The sequence below is a fragment of the Canis lupus genome, chromosome X (assembly GCF_003254725.2).
Source record: "Canis lupus dingo isolate Sandy chromosome X, ASM325472v2, whole genome shotgun sequence".
Lineage (NCBI taxonomy): Eukaryota > Metazoa > Chordata > Mammalia > Carnivora > Canidae > Canis > Canis lupus.
In genome coordinates, this window is record NC_064281.1 from 2,824,506 (window position 1) to 2,849,659 (window position 25,154).

The 25,154-nt window shown below is 40.6% G+C and overlaps 2 protein-coding genes across 2 annotated transcripts; both read left to right on the forward strand.

The window, feature by feature from the left end:
• The first annotated feature begins 3,366 nt into the window (after positions 1 to 3,366).
• Positions 3,367 to 11,237, forward strand: LOC112651830 (odorant-binding protein-like). The gene is made up of 6 exons (XM_025435144.3): positions 3,367 to 3,444; positions 4,033 to 4,172; positions 6,722 to 6,792; positions 8,501 to 8,615; positions 9,625 to 9,722; positions 11,188 to 11,237. Exons 1-6 carry the CDS (start codon positions 3,367 to 3,369, stop codon positions 11,235 to 11,237), a joined length of 552 nt encoding a protein of 183 aa, XP_025290929.1.
• A 4,129-nt stretch (positions 11,238 to 15,366) lies between these two features.
• On the forward strand, positions 15,367 to 21,483 carry LOC112655521 (odorant-binding protein-like). Its single transcript, XM_035711460.2, has 6 exons — positions 15,367 to 15,502; positions 16,105 to 16,244; positions 18,548 to 18,618; positions 19,858 to 19,968; positions 20,954 to 21,055; positions 21,461 to 21,483. The coding sequence occupies exons 1-6, from the start codon at positions 15,407 to 15,409 to the stop codon at positions 21,481 to 21,483; spliced, it is 543 nt and encodes a 180-aa protein (XP_035567353.1). The 5' UTR covers positions 15,367 to 15,406.
• Positions 21,484 to 25,154: the final 3,671 nt, after the last annotated feature.

Sequence of the window (25,154 nt, forward strand, 5' to 3'; positions counted from 1 at the left end):
CTTTATTGCCACCACCATGAACTTCTTAAACACACACAGGTAAGAAAGCCATGCCCCAGATCAAGTGACCCAGGACCTCCACAATTCTGGGTGGTTCACGTATACCTTTTTCTGTTCCTGGCACTTAGTGAAGCAAGTCAGCTAATGGATTTAGCTAAGGGCTATGTGTTTATTTTACCATGAATATGTAGACAAGAAAAGGCAAAAGGCAAAGAGAGGAGACCTAAGCTCCTAGAGATAATCCTAGAAAAAATAAGAATATTGAATTCATTGTGAGATCAGAGTCTTGACCGGTATCCAAACAAATGCATGAATTAGAAAGCAAAGAACATGGCATCCCTTGTAAATCTGAAGAGGGGTCTCAGGTGTCTAAAACAATCCCATTTTATAGGAAAAGAAAAAAGAAGGGAGATCAACACAGAATCTTTTGAATATTAACAACTGGGCCTCCAATGTACCTGTTCTACCTTAGTGTGCGCGGAGTGAAAACACCCAGGTAATTGACATAATTAGGACCCAAATGGCATGTTGAGGGGAAGTGAGTGTATTTCAAGGGGACCACGCAGGACAGCATTAAATTAAATATTAAACTCAATCCCCCTCTTGGTTGATGACAATCGTATCCACGTCCTAATGTTGAAAATGGATGAGGTTGCCAGATACAGAAATGATTGATTTTTGTTTCCGTGCAAGACACAGCCAGTATGGGATGACCCACACAGTGGAGTACAAAACCTAGAAAAGTATCAATGGGTTGAAAACCAAAGAGAAAGAGAAGTGAAAGAATTCAATTCGATGACCCAAACTGGGTCAGCTGAAGAAGAAGGTCCTGAGATCGTCTCATCAAAAGGTGATGAAAAGCCAAAGCCCAAGCAAGAAACAGTAACTCAGAAGCTATGACAATCTTGGAGAATTTTGAGTCCTTGCTATGGATAATTAATTACACCCTTTTGGCAGGGAAGTCCCTCCTCAGTTGTCTTTGTTGCCTTTGTGGGAAAACAAAGTATCTTGGAAATCAACAAAAAAGAATTTGTGAAATCAAGATAGAACAGACTGTCCTGTGCCTGGAGCATAATCAGATCTCTGGAGGAAGGAAAACCACCCAAGAATGTGGGGCCCACATGGTCCCTCGGAAGAAATACATCGAGTCAATAATTTTAACCTGTCACCGTTTTCAATGTCGACTAAAAAAAAAAAAAATGGAAGGGAAATGAAAACCAATGAAAATGCATTGTTTGTGTTTTCCTTTGTTTAGTTGAAGCTGGTCAGGCATTTTTAGGAATAGTCTCCTGATGCCTTCCAAGAAGCTGGCTTGGGAATTGACCTCTCATGCCCTCCTGTGTTCTTCACCTCTGACGAAAGTGTCATCCATGAGTTCACCTGACGCAGCCAGAGGAGAAAGGAGCTGCCAGGGAAGCTAGTCTGCGTGGCCTACCTCCAAGTCCCTATCAAATCCCAAGAACTATATGAGTTTGCAAGGGCTGCCACGGAAACAATCAATCCATCCATCAATCAAACTGGCTTAGAACAACAGAGATGCCTTATGTTGGAGACGCAGAGGCCAGAGAGTGTGAAGGGATGTGGGTAGAGCTGTGCTCTGTACCCAGGCTGTAAGGGAGAGTCTGCTCTACCTGTGTCTTCTTGCAGGTGGAAGGTCGCTGGGCTGTGGCAGCATCAAACCTCACACTCTATGGGCATGTGTGTCCAAATAAGGACATCAGCCATGTTGGGTTAGGGGCCCACCCTACTCCACCATGACCTGGTCCTAACTACCTATATCTTCACGATGACGCTATGTCCAAAGTGCATCCCACTCTGGGGTTCTGGAGGCTAGGATGTCAACACACGAGTTTGGAGGGGGTCAAAGGTTCATGACAGACTGGGTTTCACACGATATTAACCCTGGTCTTATCATACTTAAAATAGATACTCATTTATTATGGATATTCCAGTCTTACTCTTCTTATTCCATGGCCCACTTATCCTGTTCCATAACCGACCAATTCTTACCCTACAGCCCACTTACCCTATTCCATAACCAACCAATTCTTACCCCACAGCCCACTTACTATATCTTGTAACCAACCAATTCTTACCCTAAGGCCCACTTACCCTGTTCCATACTGACCAATTCTTACCCCAGGGCCCACTTATCCTGTTCCGAAACCGATCAATTTTACCCCATGTCCCACTTACCTTGTTCCATAACCGACCAATTCTTACCCCATGGCCCACTTACCCTATTCCATAACCGTCCAATTCTTACCCCATGGCCCACTTACCCTGTTCCAAAACTGACAAATTTTACCCCACGTCCCACTTATCCTGTTCCATAATGGACCAATTCTTACCCCACAGTCCGTAACCAACAAATTCTTACCCCATGGCCCACTTATCCTATTCTGTAACCGAACAATTCTTACCCCACAGCCCACTTACATGTTCCATAACTGAAAAATTCCTACCCCCCAACCCACTCTTACTATTCCATAAATGACCAAATGTGAGCGAAAGGATTGCAAGATCCCTGTTCTTTTGTTATTTCATTTTATTAACCTGTAAGGATGAGTGGCAAATTATTGAATGTTGAATGAACTGACCATGGTAACAGCTTCCTAAAAGACTCTTTTATCAACCGAATCCGCAATTTTATTAAAAATACTAATAACAAAGTAAGATATGTTTTCTCCAAGCTAAACACTTTCCTATGAGCTTTCCATAGATACATATTTATCTGATATTCATAAGCTCAGAGGGGCAGACATGCTCAGGAGACTGCACATCTTGGTCCCTAAAGAACCTCCAAAGTGATGTCACCCCCAGCTCACCCACTTCAGACACTTGGAAAGAGAGGGCGACCAGATGACTGCATATTTGCATCTTGACATTTGCATCTATGCGTTTGTATACTCCAATATTCACATGTAGATCTCCCCATCTTTCCACAAGGAATAGGGAGCAGTTGTGCTGGGACAGGAAGGTCATCTCCATGAAACTCACTGAACAAAAAGTGAAGGTGATGTTTGATTTTTCCAAGACTGAATTAGTATCCATGTGACAGGAGATATATAGCAGGCTTGACCCAAAAAAGACTAGAGGTGGACAAGCTTCTAAATGTCATTTCTAGAGATACGGGAGAGATGATCAACATACCCAGGGTCTGACAGATCTTTGGGATATATCGCTGCCAACCAGGATGTTTATGTTCAGTGTTGCACAATGATCTCGTGTGAAGAATGACAAGAAGTCAAACATTGCCACATCCATAGACATATAATATATAAAGTGATGAAAACTGAGAATCTCGTCAACAGGTAACCCAACTCTGAAGCTTCTCCAAAGGAGGAATCGAGAGGTTCTGGAGACATGAAGATTCTACTGCTGTGTCTTATACTTGTTTTGGCTTGTGATGCCCACCTACCCCTTCCTAATGTACTGACACAGGTATTGTGTACACGCTGACCTAACAAGGTGGTCTTTTTTTTAATGATTTTATTTATTTACTTGTGAGAGACACAGAGAGAAAGAGAGAGAGAGAGAGGCAGAGACATTGGCAGAGGGAGAAGCGGGTTCCATGTGGGGAGCCTGATGTGTATGTGTGTTTGGTTTCCATGGGGAGGGGAGTTTAATATGTATATCCAAATGTATGTACTCCAAGGTTAGCCGTCTACTTGGAAACTCAGAATGCCTCTGTTAATCGTGTCTTTACATATTTCTCCTGGACGTGTCTCCTATGCTCTAATAATTGCACATTTCTACATTTCTCCTGTAGTATAAGAGAGAATGTGCATCAGCCAATGAGCTGTTGGGGTTGAGGCCTTGCAGTTGATAAGCATGGTTATGCTATTTTAGGAATATGTCGATTTGTGGTTTTGTTGTTGGCTTGGGTTTTCCCAGTATTTTATAAATCTTGAGTCACTCAATAAAGTTAGGTCTGTGCTGATGCAAAAGAGAAAAGAGGGCCATGATGGCCAATGTTGGAGAAAATGAAAAGAAATTGAGTAAAGTTGCTAATGAGAAGTTTACTTTTAGATTTCAGGACCATGGAAGACCTTGTACGTATCATCCAACAACCTTGACAAGATTGGCGAGAATGGCCCGTTCAGGGTTTATATGAGAGGTATCAACGTGGACGCACCAAGACTCAAAATGTCATTCAATTTTTATGTCAAGTAAGTAACAATAACACAGACTAAAACTGCCTGTAAATGCTTGGCCCTCAGGGGGCATCTGATTCACTGTTTGCACTGAAATGTCAGGATGTGAACAAGTTAGTACACCTTGTTGTTTAAAGAGATGGTTCTCATGCTTCGGTGACCATAGGGTTCCTGCCACTGGCTCAATTATTCTGTATCCTGAAGAACTCACAAGTAGCATATTTTAATCATTGCTGCCTCAAGTCTTATTTATAAAATGACTGCTCTACTCCAGGCACTTTATTAAGAACTCACAAAACTAAGAGAACATGAGGAAATTTATTTGTGTTTTTTGAGCTTCATTGGTCAAAATAGAGCCTTACAGAGATCTATAAACTAGTAACGACACTATGCATGAAATTCTATTATAAGAGTGAAGACGAAGTGGAATGAGAGTAGCAAAAATTGGCCAATGTTTGCATGAGGGAGTCTACAAAGTGTGACTGGCACAGGGCAGGTGTAGGGTGCTTCTGAAGGTGGACTGGGATGTTCAAACAAAGAAGGAGCAAGGGGACAGATGTTGGCACCCAGATCAATGGAAAGGGCCTGAAATCAATGAGAAAATTTGAGCACCTGCACACATCTCTCTCTGTGTCTCTGTCTCAGACATGGACACACATCCTTGAAATTTATTGCTACATTGGAGGTAACCGTAAGCACATACTTTGATGACTCCATCTGCAAATAGCAATCATTTCCATACCAACATTTAAGTTTCATCAGAAGGTCCCGAGAAGTATACAATGAAGCAAGAGGGATCATTTAATGCAAATAAATGGAGAGCGTCCAGAACCACCACATCTTGCAAACAGATCCACCGCCCATAAGATTAAAAGCTATATTTACATTCGAGGTGGAGAGCTGTTTCTTTTTACTGTTTGCTGTCCTTTGAATCCAGATAGAACTGTGCTGCTGACCGATGCTCCCTTAGGAGTTCAAAAAGGAGGCAGTATAGAGAAACAGGAAAGTTTGCAAGGCGGAGGGGGACTCAAGCAGAAAACAAGATGTGAAGTATTGCAAGGCTGAGAAATGCTTGGGCAAACCTACTGGCTGGAGGACTGAAGCCAGGAAAAGCTTGAAAATAAGGAGAGAAAGGTGTTCGTCTGTCAGGTTGGGGGAGAAACGGGAACAGGAATAAAAGGGAGGATGATGTTTCTAATGATATATATCAAAAACCATGCCTTAGCAGAAACGGAATGAAGTCTGTTTCTGAGGATCGCAGTTGTAAAGCTGTAAGTGGGCTCCAAGATGTCACACACAGTAGAGACAGACTGTGAGGAATGAAAAACCGAAAAGGATGAGCATTAAGACATTAAAATAAGAGGGTTATGTTTGTAGGGATGCATTTATAAATATACACGTATAATTGATGATGTATAAAACATGTTATAGAATTATAAGGTAAAACAACATATAATAATTATTTTAAATATCTTTTCTTCTTTTTTTAATTTTTATTTATTTATTTATTTATGATAGTCACAGAAAGAGAGAGAGAGAGAGAGAGAGGCAGAGACACAGGTAGAGGGAGAAGCAGGCTCCATGCACCGGGAGCCCGACGTGGGATTCGATCCCGGGTCTCCAGGATCGCGCCCTTGGCCAAAGACAGGCACCAAACCGCTGCACCACCCAGGGATCCCTAATAATTATTTTACATTCACATGTATATATATGCAGTATAGTGAGCATTCCATTAATAATACTCGAAGGCTTCCCTAAGTTTTAGTGGATAAATCTGCTATACATAATATACAATAATTATATTAATGTGTGCAATGTTATGTAATTGTAGAATTGATTATGCATGATACATAATACAGTTGATTTTAATGTTATATATATGGACAATCAGATTGCACACATTCCTATCTCAATAGATACTAAATTGATTATGGGTAATACACAGTATGATTGATTATATGTTATATGTACATAATATCAAATTGCAGACACCCCAATCCCAAGAGATAAACTTGTTAGCTTTTAATTATTTTTAAAGAATACCATATGATCTTTTTTGGTCATTTTTACAAGTTTTGTGTCCATCTGCATTTAGTTGACTTTGCATGTGGCCTCTCCTTCTGCAAGGAGGTTTCCTGGAGTGTAGTGTACACATGATTCTGGGCATCCACATGAAGGATAGTTCACTCAGTTCGCACATACGTGTGCATCTACTGACCTTTCGAGGCAACATCTAGTATACTTGTATTCGTGGAAAACGTCACCTTTGTTTTTTCTTCTTTCCTAATATTTAAATTTCATGTTTAATTGGCTTTAATACGACCTGTTTTGAATCTGTTGCTGGTCTTCAGACCTACTGATCTGATTCTATGTGTAGACAAAGACATCCTTGCGAGGTGATATTTGATCCTGGAAAACCTATTTCTTGTCTTTCCAATGTCACACTGTGCATAGGCACTCAATGATGCCTCAAGCAGGGCCTTGGGGGGTGGAAAGAAAGAAAATGTTAACCATGGACCAAAGTTTGTTTTCATCCATCCACTTGAAGGTTTTTTGTTTTTAAGGGTTGACGGAGAATGCGTTGAAAAGTCTGTTGAGGGATCATTAGGACAAGACAATCTTATCAATACTGGTTGTAAGTACAAGCGTTCGTTGATATAATAGGGTTGAAATGGGATTCTCGACTTCTCTCCAGAACTCTGTCTACCTGAACTCTAGTTTGACCAATGCTTCGAAGTGAGACTGTGCACATGTCCCTAAATCTTCTGAGCACTGTATTTTGTGGTGCGCAGACAAGTCAATCAAGGGACACCAGTGGCCCCTTCCAATTCTGAGTATTATTCATGGTGTGCTTAGGATACTCAGTTCATAAGGTTCTCAAGTGAAGGAAAATGTTTCCAGATCACTTAAAATGACCTTAGGAACTAAATCAAACAGGCCTATCCTGAGTTTTTTTATTGACATCGTTTTGCTTAATGGAATACATTTTATTTTTTTATTTTTTTATCAGAGCAAAACAGACTTTATTTTTTAAAAATTGGAGTTCAATTTGCCAACATATAGCATAACACCCAGGGCTCATCCCATCAAGTGCCCCCCTCAGTGCCCATCACCCAGTCACCCCTGCCCCCTGCCCACCTCCCTTTCCACCACCCCTTGTTCATTTCCCAGAGTTAGGAATCTCTCATGTTATGTCTCCTTTTCTGATATTAATGGAATACATTTTAAACCATAATCTTAAAACCTCTTATCGATTCCATGTATGGGAGATTAACTTAGAATCCAAGGAAATCAGAGTGATTTCAAACAGCAGCCACATTTCTTCATAAGCTCAGCGTGTGTCTGAAGCAAGGGGCTGCTGCTTAAGATTTAGATGCCTAAACTCCTCTCAAGGATCCTAAACAACTTTCTGATTTTTAGTGGCCAGATGTCTAAATATGCGATCAAAATTGAAGCGTGTCAATCTGTAGTTACAACCCTCGTCTGAGATTACAATAGATAACGAACATGTAAGTAAGTAAAATATACATCAATCAAGCGAACTATATGCCTGCCCTTCTGCACCACACATATTCATCAGTAACTTTTATTACCAGTGTATTTTTAAATAACATTGTCACTTTCCTTACTCTTACGTGATCTTTCTGTTTGCCTGAATCATCAATGTTCTCTTCTTTAATTTTCTACATTTTGTAACCTTTTTAAAGATAGATTTGGACATGGCAAATTTAAGAAAGGAGAGAAACAGAATGACTTTACTGGACTTACTGTAACAGGCCTTGGGGAACTAGGAATTGTAACCAGAAACTGTAACTAGAAACATTTGTTTGAAATTGTAACTAGAAAACATTTTAACAAGACTGGGAAGTGTGAAATGGTTAAGTGCACATGTGAAATATTTAATTGCAGGAAGGCAATGTACCCCCTACCCCCCTTGATGTCATTGGCATAAGCAACATTAATGTTCACTGAGCTGTTGAGGGGACGCATAAACAAATACAAAATGTGACCAATACGGTAACCACACCATGGTAAAGCCAATCTACAATAAATTAACAAAGGGAGGGCAGCCCTGGTGGCCCAGTGGTTTAGCCTCACCTTCACCCCAGAGTGTGATCCTGGAGACCCAGGATCAATTCCACGTCGGGCTCCCTGCATGGAGCCTGCTTCTCCCTCTGCCTGTGTCTCTGCCTCTCTCTCTCTCTCTCTGTCTCTCTCTCTGTGTGTCTGTGTTTGTCATGAATAAATAAATAAAATTTTAAAAAAATAAAGTGAAGAGAATAATATATATATATATATATATATATGTAAGTATTTACATATTTTTTTCTTCTGTCCTACAGATGAAGGTGACAATGTATTCCAGGTTGTTGAAGTGACCCCAAATTTTCTGCTAGCCTATGATTTCAATGCTGATGACCAAGGTGGAATGACAAAAACAGTTTTTTTCTTCGGTATGTATTACATCCTGATGATTTTCATGGCCATATAACACATCCACCGTCAGCATTTTCATTGAGAAAACCAGTACATCTGCACATTACTAATTATCCTGCAAACAAATCTGAAGTCTCTAGGTGCTTTGTGTCAAGGATCCTGGAATTATTCTAAAACACAAATGTGGAAACAAGGGCTGGTAACTGTGGCAGCTATTAAATCACCAGACATATAAAAATAAGTCCAATGTTAAAACTGAATATTAAAAAAAAAAAAGAGTTCTATTATAAATAGTTCCTTAACAGGTCAACAAATTTCAGTCTCAACTATTGTCAGGTTGACCCCAATTCTTGCAATTTACGACCATTCTTCTCATATACTCTTCAGCTTTGCAGCTGAAGCTTCTCAAATAAACCTTCACCACATTTAATCCTCCCAGTGCATTGCTGTCATGATACTACTGACTCTTTCGCCGGTGAATAACCACACACAGGCACTGAGATGGGTGTTGTGGCCTCTGGGACAGTAGGTGTCAATTTGGATACAGGCATCTGAGAACTGTAGTTTTAATGAAAACAAAAACCAACGAAGCTGTCTCCCATACGGGAGACATTACCATTACATCCCATTACCATGGGAGACACGGCTGCTATTGGTCTGGAGGGTGAGAACGGTCCTTCCAATTGCTTTGGGTCCAGAAGCAACGTGCATGTCAGATCTAGATTCTGAGGCACAGGCCGAGGTGCAGTCAATTGGATTTCTTGCTGGATTGGGTCCAAGATTCATGGAGTTCCTACTGCGTCCCTGGAGTTCTGCTGCTGATGCTGGACAGTGCACGGCTGTGCAGTTGGACAGGGTTTCACGGCTCTTACCCACCAAGTCAGGCAGCTGACATTGCCACAAGGGCAATGGTCATTGTTTGGGACTCCATGAAGGACTAGATTTCCCCATAAGTGATTCTCATTCTGTATTCAGAAATTCTTAGGGCTTCTAACGGGCAATTTCCACTTTATACATGATTTCCAGTCAGAGGACCTGGTGTTCATAAGGAAGACGTTGCAAAGTTCAAGAAGCTGAGTAGCGAAAAGGGTATTCCAGAAGAAAATATTATATACTTAGGCGACACTGGTAATGTGACTCCCGATATATAATTTTTTGAATACATCCTTCACCTGATACATAACTCTGCTTTTTCACCTTTCTCTTCTGTGGATGATCTTGTATAAAATCTACAATTGAGAAGAAGAAATCATGGGGAGTCTGGATGGCATGGGTGGTGAAGCATCCGATTCTTGATTTTGGCTTGGGTCATCAATTCTGGGTTGTGGGTTAGAGCCCTGCATCAGATGCCACACTTCTCCATCACCCTCTTGTCCTCTCTCCTTTGCTCTCTCTCTTAAATAAATTTTAAAATATTAAGATTACAAAAGAATAAATTCTTACAAATACTGGGATGTTATCATTGGTTCTTCCTCTTTTCACGTTTTGTATTTTTGTTACCAGACAATTGTCCAGCCCAGTGATGCCAACTCCTCCTAAATACTGTAAGTAACAATGACCTGTCATGAGTGCCTTATGTCAACTAACCCAATACTTGTGTCAGTAGAGAACTGTTTTGTTACAAGAGATTACACTGTTTACCCCAAGTCCTATGAGTTTGAAAACCAAATGAGGTGATTGATGCTAAAAAACAGATTTGGTTTCAATGTGCAATCACACAAAATTCACGCCAATGATAGTCATTCAGAGACAGGCAGGAGATGACACATTTTGGTGGGGATGACTAGAAAAGCACTGGAGAGCCTCTACCCATGCGGTGTACCACATGCCTTTAAGGCATATTCACCAGCAAAAGGTGTTTTCCTTAAAATGTGATTTTTAAAAAAGATTTATTTATTTATTTATTTATTATTTATGATAGACACACACACACACAGAGAGAGAGAGAGAGAGAGAGAGAGAGAGAGAGAGGCAGAGACACAGGAGGAGGGAGAAACAGGCTCCATGCTAGGAGCCTGACGCGGGACTCAATCCCGGGACTCCAGGATCTCACTCTGGGCCAAAAGCAGGTGCCAAATGCTGAGCCACCCAGGGATCCCCAAAATACGATTTTTGAACTTTCTAAAGTCAGATGAGCCTCAAACCATGATGCTGATATAGCCTAAAGGGCGCCTTGTGTCACTGCTCTTGGGAAGCAATGGAGGATACAAGAGCAAATGGAGACATTAGCTTCCAGGCCACATATAACATCTTGAAGCCACAGAGCTTTTGGAATTGGAAGAGCAGAGTGTCAGTCCATCAAGAGTCCTGTAAAATCATTTTTGATGGGCCATCTCCATGAGCATGCATTCTGAAATTATCCAGGTCCTGGCAGGGATCTTCATCATGAAAGGTCCCATCCAATGTACATCCACAAAAAAAAAAAATTCTCATGGTTCTTCCTATATTGTAGGGATGGAGACTCTGAAGTTTCGTCAGAACATGTGTGCTGGGTTAACTTGAACCCTTGACATTATACTCCTTGAGGCCCACCGTCGTAGGCTATTATATGGTCAACTCACTTGAACCTTCTGTCCTGTTTCCTTCCCTCTAGCTGTGTCACGTGTCGTCTTCCTCATGGAATCAGGATCAACAGTAGGATGAAAGCACTCCTTATTTCTGCTCGGCATCATTTCTCTTTCTTCATAAACATGTTTCCTTTTGCCATTTCATCTCTCTCGCTACCATTCATGCCTATTGGGTGTTACTGGAATTCATATGATGGAATAAATTGACTAAACATGTGTTCTGTATCCGTATTTTTGTGCAGATAGTCACTTATTTATAAATACCCAAATATCCACTTTCAATATAACTATCCAGAAATGCATGGCTATAACAGGATCAATATCATATCAGAGACATTTTACATTAAGACTAAATGTGCTATAGAGATATCATTAAGGGAGGGAGAAAGAGATCTAAACCATAAGGAGAAAGAGGAAATTCTGATGGATATATTTCCTTCCCAGAGCAGTGGACACTGCGATGTGTAAGGAATGGCCATTCCGACTGCAATAGGCAAACTCGTTGATCAGCTATCTGTGACACACAGGTGTTCACCATTGAAGAGATTAGCAGTCTGGATGCAAAACTTGTTCTGATGGCTGAGCCAGAGTTCAGAGATCTACTCCAGGCCCCAGGAAAATAAAATTAGATCTCAACAACCTTTAATAGAATAAATAGTGTTTTTACTTACACAGAACTAGTTTTTTTTTTTAAAGATTTTATTTATTTATTCATGAGAGACACAGAGAGAGAGAGAGAGAAGCTGAGACACAGGCAGAGGGAGAAGCAGGCTCCATGCAGGGAGCCCAACGTGGGACTCGATCCTGGGTCCCCAGGATCACACCTTGGGCTGCAGGTGGCGTTAAACCACTGCACCACCAGGGCTGCCCACACAGACACAGTTTCGAAATGGGCTACAGTATGCACACGTCGAAAGCATCAGTAAAGAATACTATCTTGGTTTTTGTTGGAAGTCAGAAACATGCCAAGGGCAATGTTTCATTTGTGCTTTTTGAATAAAAGACTGTATGCATTTGGAGTTCTGACTCTGGTCACAAGAGTGTGTCTGGAAATGCTGGGGAGTGAAGTAGATCAATCAATCCTCAACCTCGTGGGCATGTTGAAAGGTGAGCCCCGGTAATAATGTGTTTAAAAAACTGTGAACTATAACACACATACCCATATACCATTGTGTGTGTGTATGTGCATATATACATGTGCATAAATATCATGTGTAAAAATTACAGAAATCTTGTAAGAATAGAAGCCAGAATCTGCATTTTTTTGACCTAGTTTCTTTCACTCTTTCATGAAGGTATGTGTGTGAGACTAATGTTAATAAGGAACGGAAGGTTGTCACCACGGATGGCATAGAAATGAATAATCACAGAAAACTATTAACAAAATGATGGCAACCAATTTAACACCTTTAATGAAATGGGTACATTTCCCAAAGACACGTTACCAATGTTGACATAAGAGGAAGAAGAATCCTTCCCTAGTCCTTCATCAACTAGAGAAACTGGATTTTCCACCATAGTCATTTCCATAAGGAAGCTGCTGGTCCAGAAGTTTTCAGCGTGGATATAGGTATAAAAATAAGGGATATTAAAACTCATGGTCTTTTGTCAGTTCACTAGGAACTCCTATGGGAACCTGCATTCTGGGACATAATTTTGATGAGTGTTGCCGTGGAATAAGTAGTCAAGGGGATGAGTGAAATTAACATTTTAAGAAGAATTTGGACTAAGAATTGAGAGGTTAATTCTCAGAATAAATGCTCATGTTTGAACTGGTCCATCTGTAGAAATGAGGATATCGGTAAATGAAAGCAGAGCATAACACAGCAGTGCAGAAAGCAAGGACTGAAAGAAATAATAATGTTGTGGGTAAGCTGGAGGTGTGACTATTGCATTCATAAGCACCAGACCTGTGCACGGTGTTTGGAGATAGAGTTTATTTCTCTCTGCGTCTGTCATTCTATCACTACCCAGAGCTGATCAATGAACAAAGCAGGCGCTGGGAGGTCAATCCCCCCTGCCGCATACAGTTTAAACTCTCTGTGTAATTTTTGAGTCCCACAGAACTTACATACAGCAGCCTACTAAGGACCAGAAGCCTTACCAGGAACATATACTGCTGAGCAACACATAGTGTGTCTACGTCTCACATACCACATTCTTGCAACAAAGTGATCAGGGAAAAGAAAATGACTAAAACAACAAATACTGATAACACTTAAACCCGGTGAACTAGCATCATTCTGTGCAGAAATCTAAACTGAAACAGCCACTCTGAAGATTAATCTTAGCAGTTTCTGGGTTTTAAGCCAAAACAAATTGTATCTTCTAGCAATCATACTCTTGTAAGTTTGTCATCCTTAAGGGGAAAAGGGGTCAGTTAAGTTATGTGTGTAAGAAAGAGTGCGATCTTGCCATTTGCAACAGTGTGGATGGAGGGAGAGGGTATTACACTAAGTGAAATAAGTCAGAGACACATATCATAGTTTCATTTTATTTTTTAAATCTATTTTTAATTAATTTTTACTGGAGTTCAATATGTCAACATACAGCATATCACGCAGTGCTCATATCTAGTGCCCCCCTCAGTGCCCATCACCCAGTCACCACAACCCCCAGCAAACCTCCCTTTCCATTACCCCTTGTTTTCTTCCCAGAATCTAAAAATAAAAACATATGGACAAACAAACCCAAAGAAGAAAAGGCCCATAAACACAGAGACCAAACTGGTTGTTGCCTGAGAGCAGGAGATGGGGGATGTACAAAATGGGAGAAGAGGAGTGGGAGGCACAGGCTCCCAGTTATGGCATGAACACGTTCGAGGGGGAACACGTGTCATGTCAGGGTAACCCACATGTAGGATTTCATAAGTTGAGAAAATAAATTTTATTATAATAGTTAAGGAATTATCTTCTTTTAAGTTTGTGGCTTCATTATAACATGATTTAGGGTATCTTTGTAATACCAGAATTTAATCTAAGGGCACCTGGGTGGCTCAGTGATTGACCATCTGCCATTGGTTCAGGGCGTGATCCCAGGGTCCTGGGAGAGAGTCCTGCATCAGGATCGCAGAAGGGGCCTGCTTTTCCCTCTGCTTACTTCTCTACCTCTGTGTCTCACATGAATAAATAAAAAAATAATCTCTAAAAAATTAATCTAAACACTTTTAATATGTTTTATGGCTTGTGGTTTTCACGTGAGAAAGTCTCTAAAGAAGCCCCAAGGTGCACATGTGCGTTCCTCTAAGATTTATTATCATTTTGTTTTTTTGTTCTTAGCTCTTACAATCACCTTGAAGATATTTTGGGGCATAATTTGAGCTACAATCTACTTTTAAAAGTATCCTATTCCATGACTGACCTATTCTTACCCCATGGCCCACTCATCCTATTCCATAAATGACCAAATGTGAGCAGAGGATTGCAAGATCCCTATTTCATTTTAATAGCCTGTAAGGATGAGGGGCAAGTTCATTCAATGTTGACTAAACTGATCATGGTAACAGCTTCCTAAAACACTCGTGTTTTATCCACCGATTCCCTCGTTTTATTAAAAGGCATTAATGACAAGGTAAGACCTCTTTTCTCCAAACTAAACACTTTCCTATGTGCTTTCCATAGATACATAATTACCTGATGTTCATTATAAGCTCAGAGGGTAGACATGCTCAGGAGACTGCACACCTCGGTCCCTAAAACAACTCTAAGGTGGTGTTATCCCCAGTCAGCTCACCTACTTCAGGGACTTGGAAAGAGAGGGCGACCGGATGTCTGCATATTTGCATCTTGGCATTTGCATTTATGTGTTTGCGTGTGCCAATGCCCACATGTAGATCTCACCATCGTTCCCCAAGGAATAGGGAGTTGTCCTGGGGCAGGAAGATCATCTCCATGAAACTCATCCAACAAAAAATGAAGGTGATGTTTGGTTTTTCCAAGACTGACTAAGAAATGTATCCACGTGACAGGAGATATGCAGGCTTGAGCCAAACAAGACTAGAGGCAGAGGAGCTTCTGAATGTCATTCCTAGAGATACAGGAGAGAGGAGTTACATGTCCCGGGTCTGAGAGGTCTTTGGGATACATCGCTGCCAACCAGGATGTTTATGTTCAGTGTTGCACAATGATCTCGTGTGAAGATGACAAACAAACATTGCCACATCCATAGACAGATAGTATATAAAGCGATGAAAACTGAGAATCTCATCAACAGGTAACCCAACTCTGAGTGTCTCCAGAGGAGGCAATGAGAGGTGCCGGAGACATGAAGATCCTACTGTTGTGTCTTGCACTCGTTTTGGCTTCTGATGCCCAGCTACTCCTTCCTAATGTACTGACACAGGTATTGTGTACACGCTGAGCTGACAAGGTGGTCTTTTTTTTTTTTTTTTTTTTTTTTAGGATTTTATTTCTTTATTTTTGAGAGAGAGAGAGAGAGAGAGAGAGAGAGAGAGAGATTGGCCGAGGGAGAAATGGGTTCCATGTGGGGAGCTTGATGTGTATGTGTGTTTGGTTTCCGTGGGGAGTGGACTTTAATATGCATATCCAAATGTATGTAATCCAAGGTTAGCCGTCTACTTGGAAACTCAGAATGCCTCTGTTAATTACCTCTGTCCTTACAAATTTCTCCTGGACATGTCTCCTATGGTCTAGTAATAGCACATTTCTACATTTCTCCTGTAGTATAAGAGAGAATGTGCATCACCCAAATGAGCTGTTGGGGTGGAGGCCTTGCAGTTGCTAAGAATGGTTATGCTATTTTAGGAATATGTTGATTTGCAGTTTTGCTGTTGGCTTGGGATTTCCCAGTATTTTATAAACCCTGTGTCGCTCAATAAAGTCAGCTCTGTGCTGATGCAAAAGAGAAAGGAGAGCCATGAAGGCCAATGTTGGAGAAAATGAAAAGAAACTGAGGAAAGTTATTGATGGGAACTTTGCTTTTAGGTTTCAGGACCATGGAAGACCTTGTATGTATCATCCAACAACCTTGACAAGATTGCGGAGAATGGCCCGTTCAGGATTTATATCAGACGTATCAATGTGGACATACCAAGACTCAAAATCTTATTCAGTTTTTTTGTCAAGTACGTAAAAAAAAAAAATAGACTAAAACTGCCTGTAAATGCTTGGTCCTCAGGGGGCATCTGATTCCATGTTTGCAGTGAAATGTCAAGATGTGAAAGCCTGTGATGGTCTGAGTTCTTTATTAAGTTAGTACACCTTGTTGTTTAAAGACATGGTTCTCATGCTTCTGTGATCATAGGGTTCCTGCCTTTGGCTTTAAGATTGTCTACCCTAGAAACTCACAAGTAGTAATTTTTTTTTAAAGATTTATTTATTTACTCATGAGAGATACACAGACAGAGGCACAGACACAGGCAGAGGGAGAAGCAGGCTCGACGCAGGAAGCCCGACATGGGCCTGGATCCCAGGTCTCCAGGATCACACCCCAACTGCAGGCAGCGCTAAACCGCTGCGCCACCAGGGCTGCCCTACAAGTAGTAATTTTGAATCATTGTTACATTGCTAAATTCACCAGAGCCTCTGTTGCTTCAAGTTATTCATAAAGAGACCACTATACTTAGGCACTTTATTAAGAACTCAGAAAACAAAAACAAAAAAAATACAAGAACAACAACAACAAAAAAACAAAACTCAGAAAACTAAGAGAAGATGAGGAAACTTATTTGTTCTTTTTGAGTTTCCTTGGTCAAAATAGAGCCCGATAGGGATTGTAAACTAGTATCAACACTATACATGAGAGTGAAGACGGGGTGGAATGAGAGCAGCCAAAAAAGGCCAACGACTGCATGCGGTGAGTTCAAAGAACACTGGCACAGGGCAGGTGTAGGGTGCTTCTGAAGGTGGACTGGGATGTTCAAACAAAGAAGGAGCAAGGGGACAGACGTTGGCACCCAGATCAATGGAAAGGGCCTGAAATCAATGAGAAAATTTGAGCACCTGCACACATCTCTCTCTGTGTCATTGTCTCAGACATGGACACACATCCTTGAAATTTATTGGTACATTGGAGGTAACCGTAAGCACATACTTTGATGAGTCCATCTGCAAATAGCAATCATTTCCATACCAACATTTAAGTTTCGTCAGAAGGTCCCGAGAAGTATACGATGAAGCAAGAGGGATCATTTAATGCAAATAAGTGGAGAGTGTCCAGAAGCACCAAATCTTGCAAACAGATCTACCGCCCATAAGATTAAAACCTGTATTTACCTTGGAGGTGGAGAGTTAACTGTTACTTTTTACTGTTTGCTGTCCTTTGATTCCAGATAGATCTGGGCTGTTGACCAATGCTCCCTTAGGAGTTCAAAAAGGTGACAGTAAAAACAAAAACAAAATCAAAAAGGATGAAGATTCAGACAGTTAAACAAGAGGTTTATTTTTGGAGAGATCCATTTATAAATGTACACATATGACTGATGACGTATAAAGCATGTTTATAATTATAATGTATAATAATCTGTAATAATTATATGCATGCCTGAAGTAGAGCCAGCATTCCATTAATAATACCTTAAGGCTTCCCAAAGTTAGTAATGGATAAATCTGCTATATAAAATACATAATGATTACAATAACGTGTGCAATGTTAGGTGGTTGTCGAATTGATTATGATAATACATAGGACCCTGGGTGTCTATGTCACATATACAGAAAATCAAATCACGCACACATCCTGTCTCAACAGATACATAAAGGATTGTCTACAATATACAGTATGGTTGGTTTTAGGTCATATATACGGATAAGCAAATTAAACAGACCCTATTCCAAGATATAAACCTGTTAGGATTTATTTATTTGTTTGTTTGTTTATTTATTTATTTATTTTAAGAACACCATATCATCTTCTTGGTCTTGTTTACATTTTTGTGTCTGTCTGCATTTAGTTGACTTTGCATGTAGCCTCTGCTCTGCAAGGAGGTTTCCTGAAGCATAGCATACATGTGATTACGGGCATCCACGTGAAGGATTGTTCACTCAGTTTGCACATATGTGTGCATCTACTGACTGTTGCCAGGCAACATGTAATTGATTTGTATTTGTAGAAAAAGTCAGCTTTGTTTTTTCTTCTTTCGTAATATTTAAATTTCATGTTTAATTGGCTTTCATATGGCCTGTTTTGAATCTGCTGCTGGTCTTCAGACCTACTTATCTGACTCTATGTGTAGACAAAGACATCCTTGCGAAGTGATATTTGATCCTGGAAAACCTATTTCTTGTCTTTCCAATGTCACACTGTGTATAGGCACTCAGTGATGCCTCAAGCAGGGCCTTGGGGGGTGGAAAGAAAGAAAATGTTAACCATGGACCCAAGTTTGTTTTCATCCATCCACTTGAAGATTTTTTTTGTTTTGTTTTTAAGGGTTGACGGAGAATGTGTTGAAAAGTCTGTTGAGGCATCAATAGGACAAGACAATCTTATCAATGCTCATTGTAAGTACAAGCGTTCGTTGATATAATAAGGTTGCAATGGGATTCCCGACTTCTTTCCAGAACTCTGTCTACCTGAATTCTAGTTCGAGCAATGTTTTGAAGTAAGACTGTGCACATGTTCCTAAATCTTCTGAGCACTTTATTTAATGGTGCGCAGACAGGTCAAACACGGGACACCAGTGGCCCCTTCCAGTTCTGAGTATTATTCATGGTGTGCTTAGGATGTTCACTTCATAAGGTTCTCAAGTGAAGGAAAATGTTTCCAGATCACTTAAAATGACCTTAGGAACTAAAGCGAACAGGCCTATCCTGAGTTTACGTATCGACGTCGTTTTGCTCAACGGAATACATTTTAAACCATAATCTTAAAACCTCTTATCGATTCCATGTATGGGAGATTAACTTAGAATCCAAGGAAATCAGAGTGATTTCAAACAGCAGCCACATTTCTTCATAAGCTCAGCGTGTGTGAAGCTTAGATGCCTAAGCTCTTCCCAAGGATCCTAAGCGAACTTCCGATTTTTAGCGGCTGGATGTCTAAATAGGCGATCAAAATTGAAGTGTGTCAATCTCTAATTACAGCCCTCGTCTGAGATAACAATAGATAACAGACAAATAAGTAAACTATACGTCAATCAAGCGAACTATATGCCTGCCCTTCTGCACCACACCTATTTGTCAGTAACCTTTATTACCAGTGTCTTTAAATAACATTGTCACTCTCCTTACTCTTATATGATCTTTCCATTGCCTGAATCATCAATGTTCTCTTCTTTAATTTTCTCCATTTTGTAACCCTTCTTAACCTAGATTCAGGTTAAACCTAAATGGCAAATTTAACAAAGGAGAGAAACAGAATGACCTGGACTTACTGTAACAGGCCTTGGAGAACTAGGACTTGTAACCAGAAACTGTAACTAGAAACTTTTGTTTGAAATTGTAACTAGAAAACATTTTAGCAGGACTGGGGAGTGTGAAATGGTTAAGTGCACGTATGAAATATTTAATTGCACGAAGGCAGTTACCCTCCTTGATGTCATTGTCATAAGCAACATCAATGTTCACTGAGCTGTTGAGGCGTCGCAGAAAGCAATACAAGAATGTTGTGACAATATGCTAACTACACCTTGGGAAAGCCAATCCTCAACAAATTAACCAAGGCAACGTCTATATATAAATAAATAAATATATATATATAAACTTTACTTGACTATACATACATATTTTTGTCTCCTACAGATGCTGGTGGCAATTATCATCAAATTCTTGATGTGACCCCAAATGCTCTCATAGGCTATATTGTCAATGTGGATGACAAAGGGAGAATCACAAAATTAGCTTCCTTGGTTGGTATGTATTACGTCCCGACGATTGTCGTGCCCATATAACGCATTCACTGTCGGCATTTTCATTGAGAAAATCAATACCTATGAACATTATTGATTATCCTGCGAACAAACCCTACGTCTATAGGTGCATTGTGTCAAGGATCCTGGAATTATTCTAAAACACAAATGTGGAAACAAGGGCTGGTTGCTGTGGGAGCTCTTAAACCACCATACATTTAAAGACAAGTCGCAATTGTTAAAATTGAAAATTAAACGAAATTGAGTTTTATTAGAAATACTTTCTAGCAGGTCAACAAATATCAAGTCTCGACTAGTGTCAGGTTGACCCCAATTCCTGCGATTTATGACCATTCTTCTCATACACTCTTCAGCCTTGCAGCTGAAGCTTCTCAAATAAACCTTCACCACATTTAATCCTCCCAATGCATTGTTGTGATACTGACTCTTTTGCCTGTGTATAACCACACACAAGCCCTGAGATGGGTGCTGTGGCCTCTGGGACAGTAGGTGTCAATTTGGAAACAGGCATCTGAGAACTGTGGTTTTAATGAAAAACAAACAAGCCAACTAAGCTGTCTCCCATTATCATGGGTGACACGGCTGCTATTGGTCGGAGGGTGAGAACTGTCCTTGCAGTTGCTTTGGGTCCAGAAGCAACGTGCATGTCAGATCTAGATTCTGAGGCACAGGCCGAGGTGCAGTCGATTGGATTTCTTGCTGGATTGGGTCCAAGATTCATGGAGTTCCTACTGCGTCCCTGGAGTCCTGCTGCTGATGCTGGACAGTGCACGGCTGTGCAGTTGGACAGGGTTTCACGGCTCTTACCCACCAAGTCAGGCAGCTGACATTGCCACAAGGGCAATATATGGTCATTGTTTGAGACTCCATGAAGGACTAGATTTCCCCATAAGTGATTCTCCTTCTGTATTTAGAAATTCTTGGGGTTTCTAATGGGCATTTTCCACTTTATGCATGCTGATTTCCAGGCAGAGGAGCTCATGTTAATGAGGAGGACATTGCAAAGTTCAAGAAGCTGAGTAGAGAAAAGGGTATTCCAGAAGAAAATATTATATACTTAGGCGATACTGGTAATGTGACTCCCGATATTTATTTTCTTGAATCTATCCTTCACTCGATACATAGCTCTGCTCAGGGAAAAAAAAAAAACCTCAATTTCACCTTTCTCTTTCATGAATGATCTTGTATAAAACCTACTACTGAAAAGAAGAAATCATGGGGCACCTGGGTGGCTTGGGTGGTGAAGCTTCCGATTCTTGATTATGGCTCAGGTCATCACTTCTGGGTTGTGGTTGGAGCTCTGCATCGGATGTCATACTTCTGCCTCACCCTCTCATCCTCTTCCTCCTTGCTCTCCCTCTAAAATATTTTTGAAAAAATTTAAATTAAAAAATAGAAGAAATTCTTACAAACATTGGGAAATGGTCGTGATTGGTTCTTCCTTTTTTCACCTTTTGTATTTGTTTTGTTCCCAGACAACTGTCCCAACCATGAATAACAACAGTAACACCAATTCCCCCTAAATATTGTAAGTAACAATGACCTGTCGTGAGTACTGCTATGTCAACTAACCCAATCGTTTTCCGTAGAGAACATTTTCCATTACAAGAGCTCATACTGTTTACCTTGAGTCTGTTGAGGTTGCATATCAGATGGTGTGATGGATGTTAAAAAGCAGTTACAGGGTCAGTGCAGCATCATGCAGGGTCATGCCAATGATAGTCATTCAGAGACAAGCAGTGGAGACAGAAGTTGGCAGGGATGACCGAAAAAAGTTGGAGAGCCTCTACCCATGCGGTGTACCACATGCCTTTAAGGCATATTCTCCTGCAGAAGGTGATTTCCTTACAAGGTGATTTTTGAACTTTCTAAAGTCAGGTGAGCCACAAACCACGATGATGGTATAGCCCCAAAGGCCGCCCTGTGTCACTGCTCTTGGGAAGCAATGGAGGATACAAGAGAAATTGGGGACATTAGCTTCCAGGCGACATATAACATCTTGAAGCCATAGAGCTTTTGGAATTGGAAAAGCAGAGTGTGAGTCCATCAAGAGTCCTATAAAATCATTTTTGATGGGCCATCTCCATGAGCATGCATTCTGAAATTATCCAGGTCCTGGCAGGGATCTTTATCATGAAAGGTCCCATCCAATGTACATCCACAAAAAAAAAATTCTCATGGTTCTTCCTATATTGTAGGGATGGAGCGTCTGAAGTTTCCTTGGGCCATGTGTGCTGGGTTATCCTGAACCCTTGACATTTTACTCCTTGAGGCTCACTGTCGTAGGCTATTATACGATCAACTCACTTGAACCTTCTGTCCTGTTTCCCTCCCTCTAGCTGTGTCACGTGTCGTCTTCCTCATGGAATCAGATCAACAGTAGGAAGAAAGCACTCCTTATTTCTACTCGGCATCATCTCTCTTTCTTCATAAACATGTTTCCTTTTGCCATTTCATCTCTCTCGCTATCATTCAGATCCTGTTTGGTGTTACTGGATTTCATGTGATTAAATAAGTTGACTAAACATGTGTTCTGTATCTGTGTTTTTGTGCAGATAGTCACTTATTTATAAATACCCAAATATCCACTTTCAATATAACTATCCAGGAATGTATGGCCATGATAGGATCAATATCCCATCAGGGACAGTTTACATTAGGACTAAAGTGCTCTAGAGGTGTCATGAAGAGAGGGAGAAAGAGATCTAACCCATCAGGAGAAAGAGGAAATTCTGATGGATATATTTACTTATAGGGATGAGGCAATCTGGTCAAGAAAATGTTCCCTAGATGCCTCTTATCCACCACAAGGGAAGGGCATGGGTGCCCATCACTGAGATTTATACTGAGACTGTCCTGCACGACATGAGTCATAATCCAGGGGAAATGCGACTCTCACAACACCATCACCTATGATCCTGATGAGAAGAACTGATATTTCTTTACAATAAGATTGTCAGTCATCCAAGGTGGGGCAGCAGCTGAGACCTGGTCAATGCCTAGGGTCATGAAGTCGATGTGATACTTGCAGAAACAGTCAGACTGAGGGCTCAGTTGGGAGGCTGCTAACCTAGCACATGAGATCTAAGATGTGCCATTCCATTCAGCTTCCCAGAGCAAATGGCCATTCCGACTGCAATAGGCAAACTCATTGATCAGCTATCTGTGACACATAGGTGTTCAGCATTGAAGAGATTAGCAGTCTGGATGCAAAACTTGTTCTGAAGGCTGAGCCAGAGTTCAGAGATCTACTCTAGGCCCCAGGAACCTAAAATTAGATTTAAACAATTTTAAATAGAATAAATAGTGTTTTTACTTACAGAGGCATAGCCTCCAAATGGGCTGCAGTTTACACACGTTGAAAGCTTCAGTAAAGAATATTATTCTGTCTTTTGTTGGAAGTCAGAAACATGCCAAGGGCAATGTTTCATTTGTGCTTCTTGAATAAAAGAAGTGTATGCATTTGGAGTTCTGACTCTGGTCACAAGAGTGTGGAAATGCTGGGGAGTGAACTAGATCAATGAATCCTCAACCTCGTGGGCGTGTTGAAACATGGGCCCTGGCAATAATGTGTTTAAAAACCTGTGAACTATAACACACATACCTATATACCATCGTGTGTGCATGTAATATATACACATACATTTTAAGTCATTAAAATTACAGAAATCATGCAAGAATAAAAGTCAGCATTTTTTGGCCTAATTTCTTTCTCTCTTTCATGAATGTCTGTTGTAAGACCGATGTTAATCATGAAAGTGGGTTTGTCTCCACAGACTTTATAGAAATATATAATCACAGAAAAGTATTAAAGTTTTGCCAACCATTTAACACTTTGGATGAAATGGGTACATTTCTTGAAACACAGGTTACCAAAGTTGACACAAGAGGAAGAAGAATCCTTCCATAGTCCTTCATCTACTAGAGAAACTGGATTTGCCCTCATAATATTTTCCATAAAGAAGCTGCTTTTCCAGAGGATTTCAATAGGAAAGCCTTTCAAACACACAAAGAACAGAAGGTCATTGAATTTAGAGAAATTTTTCAGAAAGACAAAAAGAAGACTCTTGTCCTACTCATCCTATGAGGTCAGCATAACTGAAATCCCCAAAGTTCACAGACTTCCAATAGATACATGAACATATGAGTTCATATTAAAATATCTCCCGGGATGCCTGGGTGGCTCAGCCAGTTAAGCTTTATATACATGTTTTTGGCTCAGGTCATAATCTCAAAGTTGTGAAATTGAGCCCTGTGATGGGCTTCTGTGCTCACGGGGAATCTCCTTGAGGTTCCCCCCTCCCTCTTCTCCCCACCCCACCACCATCTAAAGATAAATAAATTACTATTTCAAAAAAAATATTTCCCATCCCAACTTACACCTTTACGTCCCCTAGCCAGTACTGGATACTCTCATGAGATCGGTATAAATTCTGCGTAACACATACACACGCATTGTCATGAATACACACAGATAGTAACATACTTGAGTGCAGGCTTTGTTTTACAAAACATGAGAAAATACAAACAGTATCCTACTTATGTTTTTCTACCCAGGGAATAATGATTTTAGATATGATCCATATGTTGATTCACTGAGATCTAATTTATCATTTTTAATGTCTTCCATTTTCCATTTTTTAAAAAGATCTTATTCTTGAGAAAGAGAGAAGAGAAAGAGGCAGAGACACAGGCAGAGGGAGAAGCAGGCTCCATGCAGGGAGCCCCATGTGGGACTCGATCCCGGGACTCCAGGATCAAGCCCTGGGCCAAATTCAGACGCTAAAGTGCTGAGCCACCCAGGGGTCCCTCCATTTTCCATTTTGACTGTGTCCTAGTCACCAGAATGTTAAATTTACCTTTAAATCTTTTAATGTTACAAAGAACAAAGCAGTGAACAATTTTTATATGTATAAATAATAAAACTTTCTTAAATGGAAAGGCCTTACCAATGTGAATGCACACTGGAATTGTGATGCACACTACCAAGTTAACCTCTCAAAACACCATTGCATGTTGCATTGTGAGTTCCCAGCATGTTCTTCCCACAGATCATCATTGAACTCACTCTTCCAACTACCATCAGAGCTTTGCTCAAAACCCTTTCCTAGGATCTAGTGTGTCCTTCCCAAAGTGGATTCTAATATACTTTATATGCCAACTGGGCAT

What these genes read in the sequence shown, in the direction of transcription:
- LOC112655521 (XM_035711460.2), top strand. Translation starts at nt 15,407, where the DNA reads ATGAGAGGTGCCGGAGACATGAAGATCCTACTGTTGTGTCTTGCACTC. An exon ending in CAATCTTATCAATGCTCATT is followed by an intron (nt 18,619 to 19,857) that starts GTAAGTACAAGC and finishes TGTCTCCTACAG; the next exon opens with ATGCTGGTGGCAATTATCAT. An exon ending in TATATACTTAGGCGATACTG is followed by an intron (nt 21,056 to 21,460) that starts GTAATGTGACTC and finishes TTTTGTTCCCAG; the next exon opens with ACAACTGTCCCAACCATGAA.
- LOC112651830 (XM_025435144.3), top strand. Translation starts at nt 3,367, where the DNA reads ATGAAGATTCTACTGCTGTGTCTTATACTTGTTTTGGCTTGTGATGCC. An exon ending in TCATTCAATTTTTATGTCAA is followed by an intron (nt 4,173 to 6,721) that starts GTAAGTAACAAT and finishes TTTGTTTTTAAG; the next exon opens with GGTTGACGGAGAATGCGTTG. An exon ending in CAATCTTATCAATACTGGTT is followed by an intron (nt 6,793 to 8,500) that starts GTAAGTACAAGC and finishes TCTGTCCTACAG; the next exon opens with ATGAAGGTGACAATGTATTC.